The sequence below is a fragment of the Pipra filicauda genome, unplaced genomic scaffold (assembly GCF_003945595.2).
Source record: "Pipra filicauda isolate LSUMZ 115617 unplaced genomic scaffold, ASM394559v2 scaffold292_size926685_pilon, whole genome shotgun sequence".
In the NCBI taxonomy this organism is placed as follows: Eukaryota; Metazoa; Chordata; class Aves; order Passeriformes; family Pipridae; genus Pipra; species Pipra filicauda.
Window position 1 is genome coordinate 619324 of NW_024104412.1, and position 12479 is coordinate 631802.

Here is a 12479-nt window from a genome sequence, read left to right on the forward strand (position 1 = left end):
TGGCACACGCTGGGCGCTTGCCCTCACCTGCGTCCAACTGTTGCAAAACGTGGAAGGTGTGTAAAAACTTCCCTAAGAAAGGATGTCCTTTGATGTTTGATCTTACTTTCAAAGGCTGAGAACTGGCTGTGACGAGACCTGAGGCTCTGCTTTGCTGCGATGTTGGTTGTTTTGTGTTTTTTTTCTTTCTACCCACTTTCTCTCGGCGCGGTCGCTGCGGTCGTGGCGGTGCCCCGCAGGAGGGCGATGCTCCAGGAGATGCTCCAGGCGACGCTCCAGGTGATGCTCCAGCAGGGTGCCGGCTCTCGGGGTGTGTGTGCGTGTGCTCGGGCATCTCCCCGCCCCCGGCCCCTGGCGGGGTGTCCCTTGTCTGGAAGTGCCTCCCTCGCACTTCCCGGCCGTGGCAGGGCGCTGTGGCCGCCGGCAGCGCTCCCGGTCCGCCCCCAGCTCCGGCTCGCTCTCCCCCGCCTCTGCCGCTCGGCGATCCCCCGCTCCGGGCTGTGCTGGGGCCCGGCAGCCCCCGGCGGGTCGGGCAGGGCAGGGAGGGCTCCCCGAGAGCCGCAGGCACGGCCCCATGTCCGCACAGCCCCTGCGATCCCCGACGCTGCGGCCGCACAGGATGAAGAAAGAGGAGTCGTTCCTGGGCAAGCTCGGCGGGACCCTGGCCAGGAAGAAGAAAGCCAAGGAGGGTGAGCTCGGCGGAGGGGAGGGAGGGAGGGACGCGCTTCCTTGTCCCGTCCCGGAGCCCCGCTTTGTTCGGGGCACCGCAGCCCCACCGGGACCGGGGCCTGGCCGGGGGGTCCCGGCGATGGGGACCGGGATGCCCGGGCGATCCCGGCGCCTGGAAGTGCCCGGTGTGGAGCGGCCATTCATCGGGCTCGGCCGCTCCCACCGCCGCTGCCCGGCCCCCCTTGCACATCCCGCTGGGAAAGGGAACCCCAGCACCCGCTGCCGGATAAACTCCCGCTGATCGGGGAGACCGCCGGCGTCGTTTTTTTCCCTGGACCGAGAGTTGAAGGAACGATGAAGTCCCACCTGTGCGTCGTGGCAGGTCCGCTTCATCCGTGGGCTTTGTGCTGGTTCTTTGCCCGGAGTTGATTTTCATAACCAGGCACATCCAGCCGAGCCACCCCGCTCTCGAGGGCCGGGATTCCTCACGGGAATTCCTCGCTTACACCGTGCGTGGTCAGGGAGATGCTCCCCCAGCCCCACGGGCAGCACCCACATCGGGGGGCTCAGCTCAGCTCCCACTGAGCACCCTCCTCAACTGTGCCCTGGCACAGCCTGGCGTGGGCACAGCGAGGTGTCCCCAGAGCCACCCGCTCTCCCCGGGGCTGGGCAGGGATAGCACCGCGTGCCTCGACCTACACGACTTTGGTGCTGCTGGTGTAGACAGGGGGTCCTCTGGCCGCCAGGCTGGATAACGATGGTCCGGCCCCGAATACACAGAGTGTACCTTTCTCCTCCGAGGAGGGTGTGCACTGTGCTCCTCAGCTTCCCCGACTGGCCGCATACTGGCTTCTGCTGAGAAACTCTTCCTCTGTGTTATCCCCTGGCTCCTGCCATCTGCTAGCTGGAAATCTGGGTGTCCCACTGGAAATCTGGGTGTCCTTGCCTCATGGCTTAATGCATTTTTGACTTGCTGGCTTGGTTTTGTTCTCGTGTTTGATGGGTGTAGTGTAGGGATGTAATTCAAGTTTCAGCCTCCTTCCAGCTGGCTGCTGAGCACATGTTTTGCCCAGATTGAGTCCATGAACTGCCAGCAGCGTTTATGAGGCGGCTTTTTAATATTTAATAATAAAATATTACGCCTTGAGACCTGTGAGTTGCTTCCCTTTCCTTCTGCTGGCTGTTTTGGTGTGGCTTACTGGTATTTCCTTCATTATCTATTTCTAATGGAGTTTCTCTGACGTGGCTCTGCTGAGGGGCAGCAGAAGCAGTTGTGCCTTGCTGAGATGATCTCATTTGCTTTTGAAGGAAGATGGTGGAAAAAACTCATCTCCAGCTGGGATGCCGAGCACATGATCTGAAAGAGAGGATTTAATTCAGAGGTGGCTTCTGAGCTGAAGCAAGTTGGCAATGTCCCTTAAATGAGACATTTCAGCATTACTAGGTGGTGTTTTTGAGGTGACTGCTTTCAGTGGGGCCAACCAGACTTTTTGCTGAGTTTACCTGTTATTTTACCTACTAGTGTGGCCACGGCTCCTGTTGGCAGTGGGAGGGCTCATCTTGGTTGCTTAGTGGGGAACCACCTCTGTGGTGATGAAAAGCATGACAGTCACACTCGTGTCAGGGCGGTGGGCAGGAAACTGAAACATGTGAGGCAGCTTTTAGTTTGAGTTTTCCTTCCAGTATGAAAATGTGAAGGGAGGAGAGACTCTCTGCAAGCCCGAGGAGCCACTGCTTGGTTGGGTGTGACATCCTGTGGTGTTGCAGGTGGCTGAGCCCCTTCGTTGTGAGGGAAAACGGCTTTTCACCCTTTGTGGGGCAGCTCTCAGACTGAAGGTGTCCAGGGAATGGCTGTGGAACTGGAGGGGGCCAAAGGATAAGCAGTGATGAGCTGCTGGGTCCAGAAGAGGACCGTGGCTCGTGGCAGGACCTGGGCAGCCACAGGAGCGAATTTCAGGGCTAGAAAATGAACCTTTTTATGTTATGTTTAAGCTCATCCGAGTGAGATGACAGACCATGTAGGAGCCCTGTGGTCGGTGTGTCCCGCGTGCTTGGGAACTGCCCTGCCCTTGGGAATTCCCTGCCTCCCTCCGGGTTTCTGCTGGTTTTCCCCGAGGGAACCAGCAGAGGTCAGAGCGATCTTCCCAGAGTAAATCCTGCCGTCTCCACAGCGGCAAGTGGGAATGCTGCCTGCTCGTTTGCCACAGCCCAGAACGCTTCTCGCCTCCTCTGCCTCCAAAGCAAACCCGCCCCAGGCTCTTTGTACGTTCTGTTTGCTTTCCCCGTCGCGTTGCAGCTCTCACCGTCCCAGCTGTATTCACACAAAGACCTTTAACCTGGTCTGTGCAAGAGCTAAAACCCACTTATATTAATCCTTTCCCTTTTTGTGCACAACTTGTGAGCCGTGCAGCTCTCAGGCCCTGACATTTTCCTTTGCCACTTAACGTGGTTTCCATTACTTTAATCACAGGTAGGAGCCGTGCAATTAATATCCATAATATGGGATTACTAACCCATGAGCAACTAAATTTAAGTTTGGGGTTTTTTTTGGCTAACATGCTGCCATGTATTTTTAGAGAGGCTGTGTTGGGAGAGGAGGGTTCATTAGGCTTATCAAGGCAGCCTACCCTTGCTTTATGATGGGAGGGTAAGTAAAGTTCAGAAGTACTGGTGATAGACACTGTGGCAGTCTTTGAAATATGTATTTCAGTGTGTAAACAGCTCTTGCTTTAGCAGGATGATATGGCATCAGGTTGTGTGGGTGTCAGTAGCTGGGGTAGGGTCTGGTCAAATTCATCAGTGTTTTAAGTCAAATTCTATACATTGCTTAATTGTTTGAGGAAGACTTTGAATTTCTACCTCAAACCTCTGCTTTACACTATCACACCTTAATCTTGTGTTTCTGAATTTTTATGGCTGAACAGACTTTTTAGGCAGCCCTGACTCAACAGAAAGCAGCCCCTGTTGCTCCTGGGGAGGCTGTTTTTACCCTGGTTTCCTATGGAAGTCGGAGTGAGTGATCTCACTGTCTGTTTGGCTCCTCCCTTCCTCTTCCTTCCCAGGAATACTTTTAACCCGTAGTTTGGCTAAAAATACCCCTGAGAGAAAAGTCTTGGTGGTCATTAATGGCTGCAGGTTGTGTCAAAGTGGGTCACAAGTGAGTATAGAACAAATCTATACTATATATATGCAGGACCTTAGTGGAGTCCTGCAGCAGGAAAAGGGGGAGATGAGCTCAACCCTTCCATGCTACTGGAGAGCCCACATGGGAGGGATTTGGCCAGAGAAAGGCCAGGGGAGAGCACTGCATGGAGATGTGTGTTCTTAACCTTGCAATCAGTCATGACACACATCCTTAGAAAAGTGGGATGTGTCACTTCCAGTGCTCTGCGACCACTTGGCTTTTCCTTCTCCTCCTTCTCCCCCTTTTAGGCTGTGGGAAAATCTACAAAAATCTATGTTTACCTGATCTTAGTGTTACATGGCTCTGTCTTGGTGTATCTGAGGTTTACAGTAGGTATTAGGAAGAAATTCCTCCCTGTGAGGGTGGGGAGGCCCTGGCACAGGTTGCCCAGAGAAGCTGTGGCTGCCCCATCCCTGGAAGTGTCCCAGGCCAGGTTGGACAGGTCTCTGAGCAACCTGGGCTAGTGGAAGGTGTCCCTGCCCATGGCAGGGGTGTTGGAACAAGATGATCTTAAGTTCCTTTCCAACCCAAACCATTCTGTGATTCTATGATCTTGGGCTTTCAAGGTGTGCCACCTGTTCTCCAAAATCTATTTTAAATACCGTAGGAAAATATAGGGGTGCTGGCAGGGCCCAGAGCAGGATACAGTTTGTAAGCTTGATGATCCCTTAGCTTCTTTTCAGACCTTGTGAAGGGCAGTGCTGTGTTTCATCTTCATCTGCAAAAGGAAATTGAAAAAATCTGCCTTTTCCTGTTGGTCAGAGTGATGCTGCTGTGCTGAAATAAAGGAGAGGGTTTGCTGCTTCACTCCCAGCCTACTCAAAAGGCTTTGTTTTCCTGTGTGAAAGATCTGGGCAGCAGGTGTTTGGCTAAATAAGCTTTCTATTATCGTATTTACATGTGTGTGTGTATATATATATATAGCCTCTATGGAGGAGTCAGTGGAATACAACAGACTCAGTTGCTTCGTGTTGTGTCCCAGTGACATGACTGAGGGTGGGCTCAGGGGTGAGGAAACTGCTCCAGGGAAGAGCCATATACTTGTGCCTGAGGAAATCAATAGGAGAGGGGAACAAGGGACAGAGAGATGACAGTGCTGCTGGGGGCAGGATTATTGCAACAGCAGCTGAATAATGGGAAAGTTTTGCCCATACCAGGGGAGGTTACAGAGCTGTTCCCGGGGTGTGTGGGTCAGAGTATCAGTGAGATGCTGTGGCTGCACAACGTTCACTGTTGCAGTTGCCTGTGGGCACAACCAGCTCGGTAAATGGCTTGATAGGGGTGTGTTTCACAGGGTTTTCCTCCCAGAGAAAGGTGGCAGGTGCTGCCTCTATTTTGCAGGGAGAAGAGGGGGATGGTGAGGAAGTGATTTGTTCAAGGTCATCTGGCAACTGTTGGCAAAGCCAGGGAAAGAATCCATACATCTCCTGGGTTGTCTCTGGTGCCACATCCTTAGGCAAAGGTGCTGCATAATCTGCCTGTTTCCCACAGCTCTGCACACTCTAAAACCCACCTCCAGATTGTTCAGGTGGGGCTGCTTGTACTACTGCCTGAATCACTTGGGCTTTCTGGAGGGCAGAACACTGGGAATGAGATCAACAGCAGGATTAAACTGGAGGAGACTTCATGTCAGATCTGTCTCTCGCAGACCCTTGAGGTGCAACCTGAAATAAGCTTCAGCTGGTTGCTTCTCACTGTCTCCTGACCTGACACTCAGTGTATTTGTAAGGCTCTTCCTTTTAATAGACTGGTGTCAGTGCTCACCGTCTTCTTAATTTACTTTCCACACTCATGGTGTGTGGCAGTGAATTCTTAGTCAGATGGAGAGACAAAGTGTGTGGGGTGTATTTCTGTGGTCCTGCTTCACACAAGTACCTTTGCTGCAGTCTGAGAGGATACTGGACTGAGGAAGTGTGTTTGTGCTTTGTGATGTGCTACTGCTGCTGAAATACCCAAACAGAAGATGAGGTGGGTGCTGGTTAAGCAGAATTACTTGCCCTTTAAGAAAGGAATTTGCATGTAATTACATTGAAGCTACATGCTGCCCCAGATATGTGCATGTATCCCTAGAAAGTCTGTGCAAACATATGCAGATTCATATTTCAAGTTCAGTTTGTTATCCTTTCTACCACTAACTTAAACAGACCTAAATTTCCAGTTGGAACTGTACGTAATTGCTGTTTCCACTGAAGGGCTCAGGTCCCTCTGACCAGGTCTGGTTTCAGTCTTGCTAGAGCAGTGCCAGCTTGGGTTCTGACTGTTCCCAGCTGTCTTGGGAATATAGTTTGTGTCAGGATCTCAAGTGAAAGGAACTTCACATGCACAGGAATGATCCTTTTAACAGAATAATAGACCCCACATTTTCCTCCTGTAGCTGCAGCTAGGCTGGGCTGGTTCAGCCAGCACAGCTTTAGGCACAGTCTCCTGGTGAGACAGGAGACTTTTGAATTACAGCTGGAAGTTTTCCTCCAGACAGGATGCAGCAAGACCCATAAAATAGCTCCACGGCTCTTCAGCAGTGCATTGAGGAAAGTGACCTGCTTTCATTTAAGAAAAACAGACATTCAAAAGTTGTTTTATTTCCAGAGTCGCAATCATTAAAATAAGAGTCACTGTAAGAACAGTTATGTTCCATCATAAAACCTTAGCGAGGTGGTTATCAACAACTCCAATTTTCCAAAACCAGATTTCCAGTCCTTTTCTCCTTAAGGTCTACCCTTATTTCAAAGCAGTTGTTCAGTGATACATGTTTTAATTTCTTTTAGAGGGTTTATTAATTATGATACCTTGGAAGGGACTTCTAGAAGCAGGCAGCTGGCTGGTTCTGCTTCAGGGAGTGTGTGGGTGAGCCCTGTGAGACTCTGGAGATCTGCACATGGATGTGATAGGAGTGGGGGGAGCTGCAAAGTCACAGCTCATGGAAAGTTATGAAGGAGGGATTCTTGATCTCACTGGTGGATCTGTGCAGGGAGATCAGTCTGTGTTCTGCAGTGCATTGTCATTGATACATTAATCACACTGATTAACATGCTTGTGTTTGTAAGAGTTGGGATATTTAGATCACTTTGTTAATATAAATAAATGCATCCTGCTGGTTTGCACATTGGCAATACAGAGGTACAGAAGATTGGGTATAGTTATGCATAACAGTGCTAAATGCCTTTTTATGTACTTCAAGAGCTGTTACAGGCCAGCTGATCTGAGAACAGATGAAGCTGTCGAGTTTTGAGCTTTGATGTTCATAGATTTGGGAGATTAGCTGGCAAGCTCCTTCCATTGCAAAAGCGTGTCAGAACAACTTGCTGCTGCGGGATCCAGGGCTGTGTGGTCTGAGGCAAACCCAGCACCAGGCAGAGTCTGCTGGTTGCAGGAGTTGGTGTTTCAGCAGCTCCAGCTTTGCTGTTCAGCTGGGAAGGAAATTGTACCTTGTGCATACAAGTGTCATGGCCACAGATTCCAGTTTGGGGCTGTGGAAGTGCCAACACGGCTGGTATTTCAGAGCTGCCCATGTGGGATTTGGGTGCCAAATGACACGTCATAAGGAGAAGGAGTTTCCTGCCTCACCTGTAACATCCCCCTCTGTGATTCTTGTCCCCCTTGCTGCTGCTGGCAATGCAGGACACTCTGGATGTGCCTTCTCAACCCTGAGTCTTGTTCTCTTCTCAGCCCTCGAGCTCCTCTCAGTCATTTCAGGAGACCTGGAGGACAGCAAGGAAGGAGGAAGGGAAACCCTGTTTCCCAAAGGCTTCTCCTTGTGCTTACCTCTGCTCATTAGAGCAATCATGACTTCAGCACACCTCCAGGTTCTATGAGCTAACAGGATCTGGGTATTTTTGTTGCAGGAGCCAACCACTTGAAGGTCATCCAGGTTGGATCTCAGGAAAAGGTTCTTCCCTCAGAGGGTGGTTGGCACTGACCAGGCTCCCCAGGGCAGTGGGCACAGCACCAAGGCTGCCAGAGCTCCAGGAGGGTTTGGACAGCGCTCTCAGGGACAGGGTGGGATTGTTGGGGATGGTCCTGTGCAAGGCCAGGAGTTGGACTTGGATGATCTTTGTGGGTCCCTTCCAGCTCAGGATATTCTGTGGTTCTGTGGTGGCTGTGGTGCACCTGCCCCTGGTGGTTGTCACAGGATGCCTTGGCACCTCTGCCCTGGGCTGAGGGAAGTGTGGTGAGAGCAGGGGGAAGAAGGGAAGGAGGGGCACTGTGATCAGTGGCAGAGCACTGCTCTTCAAGGGGTTCTTCCAGGCTGCCTTCAGGAAGAGTTCCTGGCTCTGGATCTGCAGGACAGGCTGCTTGGTGGTGGGGAATTCCATCCCCACCAGCACAGGAGAGGGGGATCTAAACCAGCAGTTCTGTGTGAGCAGCAGTGACCCCCATTTGTCTTTGGTGGGGGGCAGAGCATGGAGGGGGTGGGAACAGGAGCCTCTGTGTTGCACAGCTCCTGGGCCAAGTGATCTCTCCGGGTGAGGAATGTTCTGCCCAGGTACAGACTTCCTAATTTGTACTGTTCTGTTGGCCAAATAGAAAGCTGCAGCCCAAAACTGGTGGCTTCTGTTGTGCATGTCTGGTTTAGCTGGGAAGGTATTGTGGCTGACACGTATGGATTTGTAATTTGAATCCGCTCAAGTCTTGCTCTGAAAGCCAGATGTGGAGAGAACAAGCACACCTGGCAGCACGTGCTGGCTGAGAGCAGTGGCTCTGTGCACTTTGGGCCCTTCAATCACTGTCACTTCATACATTGTCACAATGAAGTTCTAATTATAACCCCTGTACCCGTGATTTGTGTCCATGCACTCTCTGCAGACCCCTCTCCAGAGCCCTTAGGCTGAGAGGGGAGGCCATGGGATGGGATTCTGCTTTTGGCTTTGCTAGTGGTGAGCAAACTGGGAATTGAGTTTTGCCTCTCCAAGTCAGAAGAGGTTTCTTTACAGTCCCCAAGACCTGTCTGGCAAACAGATAAAGCTCTTATAAAATCTCTTTCCAATGTGTGCTGCGTTTTGGTTATAAAACCAGTAAGTTGTTCTGGCTCCTGGAATTCCAGTTCCTTCTTTAGGACTTCTTTAATTGCGTGGTTGAACCATAATGAAATCCACTGAAAAAAAGAAATAGTGCATTTTCCGTTATAGCTGCCATATGGTCTTATTGCTAATTTTTAATTAGCTGAGGTGGTTTCATGCACATTTTATTTGCAGTGAGGAAGGAGACTGAGAACTGGCTGAGGAGATGTCTGTGTGGAGGCGTGGTGTCTTTTTTACTGTCTCTAAATAGAAAAATGTGTGATCCTCAGAAAGTGTTGTCCCACTAGGTCTGTTTGGCAGATGTATGTATGTATGTGTGCCATTAAACGGATGCAGACACTTCTGTCATGTTAAAATAGAATAGTGTTGTTTGCTCTCTGGCTTTCCTAGTCCAGCAGATGGATTTGGAGGCTTTGCAAAACTGACTGGATTTTCTTCAGAAATGATAGGAGAAAGTACCAGGACATCCAGGCTTGTATTTGCTGCTTAACATTCTCCCTCAGGAATAGGGTTACAGAACTGTACCTCGATATTACTGTTTACCTTCTTCCCTGTGCATGGCTCCCAGTGTTGTTGGCTCCAATTGGTTCCATTGGAAAATTAGGCAGGGTGCAAGAAATGGCTTCTTTGCCTCAGTCTTTAGTGATGGACTTGGCAGCACTGGGTTAATGGTAGGACTTGATGATTTTAGAGGTCTTTTCAAACCTAAAAGGTTCCATTATTCTAAGTGGAGAGTCAAGATCCCTGGCAGACCAAATCTATAATGTTAATATTCTACTAAAGCCTGAGGCAAAGAAGGCATTAAGTACTTCAGCCTTTTCCTCAGGCTTGCTGTGTGTTTCATCCCATCCAGTAAAGGGTGCAGATTCTCCTCAGCCCTCCTTTTGTTGCTGATGCACTTACAGAAACATTTATTATTTACCTTCGTGGCAGTAGCCAGATGACATTCCAGTTGGGCTCTGGCCCTTCTGATTTTCTCCCTGCTTAACCTCATGGCATCCTTGCAGTCCTCCTGAGGTGCCTGCCCTGCTTCCAGCTCGCTGTTTTCACAAGCAGTAAGTCCAGCTTGGCACCTTCCCTAGTTGGCTCCCTCACCAGTTTTCTTCCACACACCCCAGGAACCTCCTGGACTGTTTCCTCTCTGTTGTGTTTCCAGCAGACATCTGGTGAGTTGAAGTGCCCCACATGAACAAAGGCCAGTGGTTGGGAGACTTCTCCTAGAGGCTTATGGAATATTTCATCTGCCTCTTCATCCTGGCTGGGTGGTCTAAAACAGACTCCCACCAGGACATCTGCCTTGTTGGCCTTCCCCCTGAACCTTGCCCATGAACTTTGTCACCATCATTAAGCTCTACACAATCCAAACACTCCCTCACCTACAGGGCAACCTCACCACCTCTCCTTCCTTCCTCTTATCCCTCTCTCTTTCAGGGGTCCTTGCTAACTCCTGTGCAAGGATCCTTTTCCCCCTTTGAGACAGGGGCACCCCATGTGTGTCACGTAAACTGACCCATGTTCAAAAAAAATCCAAAATTCTGCTTGTGATACCAGACTCAGAGCCAGGTATTGACCTACTGGCTCTTCCTGTTACTTCCCTCATCATTCTCTGCAACTGGAAGGATAGGTAATTAAATTAGCTAATTAAATAAGCACGTGTAATGGAGCCCTGGCATTGGGAAACTGGATTTTAATTGTCATGCTCCAAATGGCCCTGCTGTGCCAGAAGCAAAGCAGATGCCTGTATGGCAGATCTGATGCTGTCTGCCACACAAACTGATGTGGTTTTATTTTTGCATGTGGAAGGGAAGAAGCAATCATGACTCACCTTATCTAATGCAGCAAGCTGGACCTTGGTAGGGCCTTTCCACTGCTGCCTAACTGGATGCTTGCTTTTCCTCTGCTCACGCAGGTTCAGACTAAGAAATTCCCTCTTAAGCGCTTACAATGTGCCTGAAGAGACTCCTGTCTTGAAAACCCCCCCTTGTAGTGCAGCAGTGCAGCTGTAGCTGCATTTACACAGTGAGGGGCCATAGTTTAAACCATCTCCTTGGACCCTCAGTGTCATTGAGCTTTGTATCAGTTTAGGAAATTAAACTGTGGTGGGTGTTGCTCTGCTGATATCAGTAATAAGAGGATTTAGAAGGCTAGGGAGCTCTGCTAGACCTGGGCATGACTCTTGACGTTAAAGGTATTTGTTTTATGCTGCTTTTCCAGCTGTTTTTTTCTGACCCCTCAGTTCCTGTCATTTGCGTGTTAACAAACACTTCACAGGTACCAACATGTACCAAGCACAGGGGAGAGAAAGCAGCTGCAAACTGAAACAAATGAGGTTCAGTCTGGGCAAAGGGGGGAATTTTTCATGCTGGGGACTGTGAGGCAGTGGGACAGGATGCCAGGAGCCTCCATTCTTAGAGGTTTTAAGATGTGATGCGATAAAACCCTGAGTAACTCGGTCTGATCTCAGGGCTGACCCTGCCATGAGGAGGAGGTTCAGCTGGAGACCCCTGAGGTCCTTTCCACACTGAATTGCCCACTGATCTTTATGTGGCTCCCTGGCATCTTAGACCCTCCAAAGGCTGGAGTCAGGACATTTCTTAGCGTGAAGTCTGTGGTTTGATGATTTATGAGCATGGGAACGCAGCATTGTGCAGTGGGACTGTGCTTCTCACCACAGCGCTTTGACTTGAGGTACTAGTAAGAGTACAGTATTTTTTTTCTCTCTTTTTTGCCTGTCTAACCTTTCAGTGAGGAGAGATTCCATGGATTCCACTGTGCTGCTGCTCTGGCTGCTTCTCTAGTGAGGGCGAGTCCCAGAGGCTGTGGAGTTAGAAAGCTGTTTTGGGATTCACCAGTAACTGAGCTTGAAAGCCTTTGAGATGTCTAGCACCACTGAGACCCCACCTTTTCTAGCTCATAGGACCTGGTATTACCAGTGCAAAGGCTTAAAAAGAGACCACAGAAAAGGCAGTACTGCAAATCCTGTAAAACTCCGGGGTGCTGAGTAAGTAAGGGAATAATAACACCTGCAGGGCTTTTTGGTACTTGGTGAAATGTAACATTTGCTCGTGCTTTGGACTTGTTTTGATTTGATTTTTGGCTGGCTGTTGTTTCATAATTGCATTTTGATAGCCCTTGAGGGCTGTGTTTGTTGGGAGACTGGACTGGAATGGCATCTGGAGGCTCGGGCTCCACTCATCCCACACAGTGTTCAGCAGCTCCATTAGGACACGTTGGTGTCTACTTCTGACTTAAACCTGGCAGAGTTAAACATCAAAGTGCTTTTATGGCAGCCACTATCTTCCCTGTACCTTCCCCTCGTGGGCTGGCTTTTATCTGACTGGGGGCTCTGAGTTCCAGACTTTCTTGTACTGTGAGGTCTGCAGTGCTTATCGCTGCAGTGCTTGTCTTGGCAGGCTCCTCTGGGGCTCAAAGCAGCTAGTGAAATAATTTTCCCCATATGACATGTCTGGAAAGCATTGAGAAAACTCCTTGCATGAGCAACTGCAGTGTATGGTCCATTGAAAACTGTTGAGTGTGTTTAGATTAAAGCTTCCAGTCTGGAGCACGGCCTGTCCCTCCATTGGTCCTGTGCTCAGCTGAACAGGAAA

The 12479-nt window shown here is 50.1% G+C and overlaps 1 protein-coding gene across 1 annotated transcript in view; it reads left to right on the forward strand.

Moving 5' to 3' along the window:
- Positions 1 to 422: 422 nt before the first annotated feature.
- PARVB (parvin beta) overlaps positions 423 to 12479 on the forward strand; it is a 50844-nt gene continuing 38787 nt past the window's right edge. The window contains exon 1 of the mRNA XM_027730172.2: positions 423 to 689. Within this exon, the coding sequence (XP_027585973.1) occupies positions 575 to 689 (115 nt within the window). The 5' untranslated portion in view covers positions 423 to 574. The remainder of the gene's footprint in view (positions 690 to 12479) is intronic.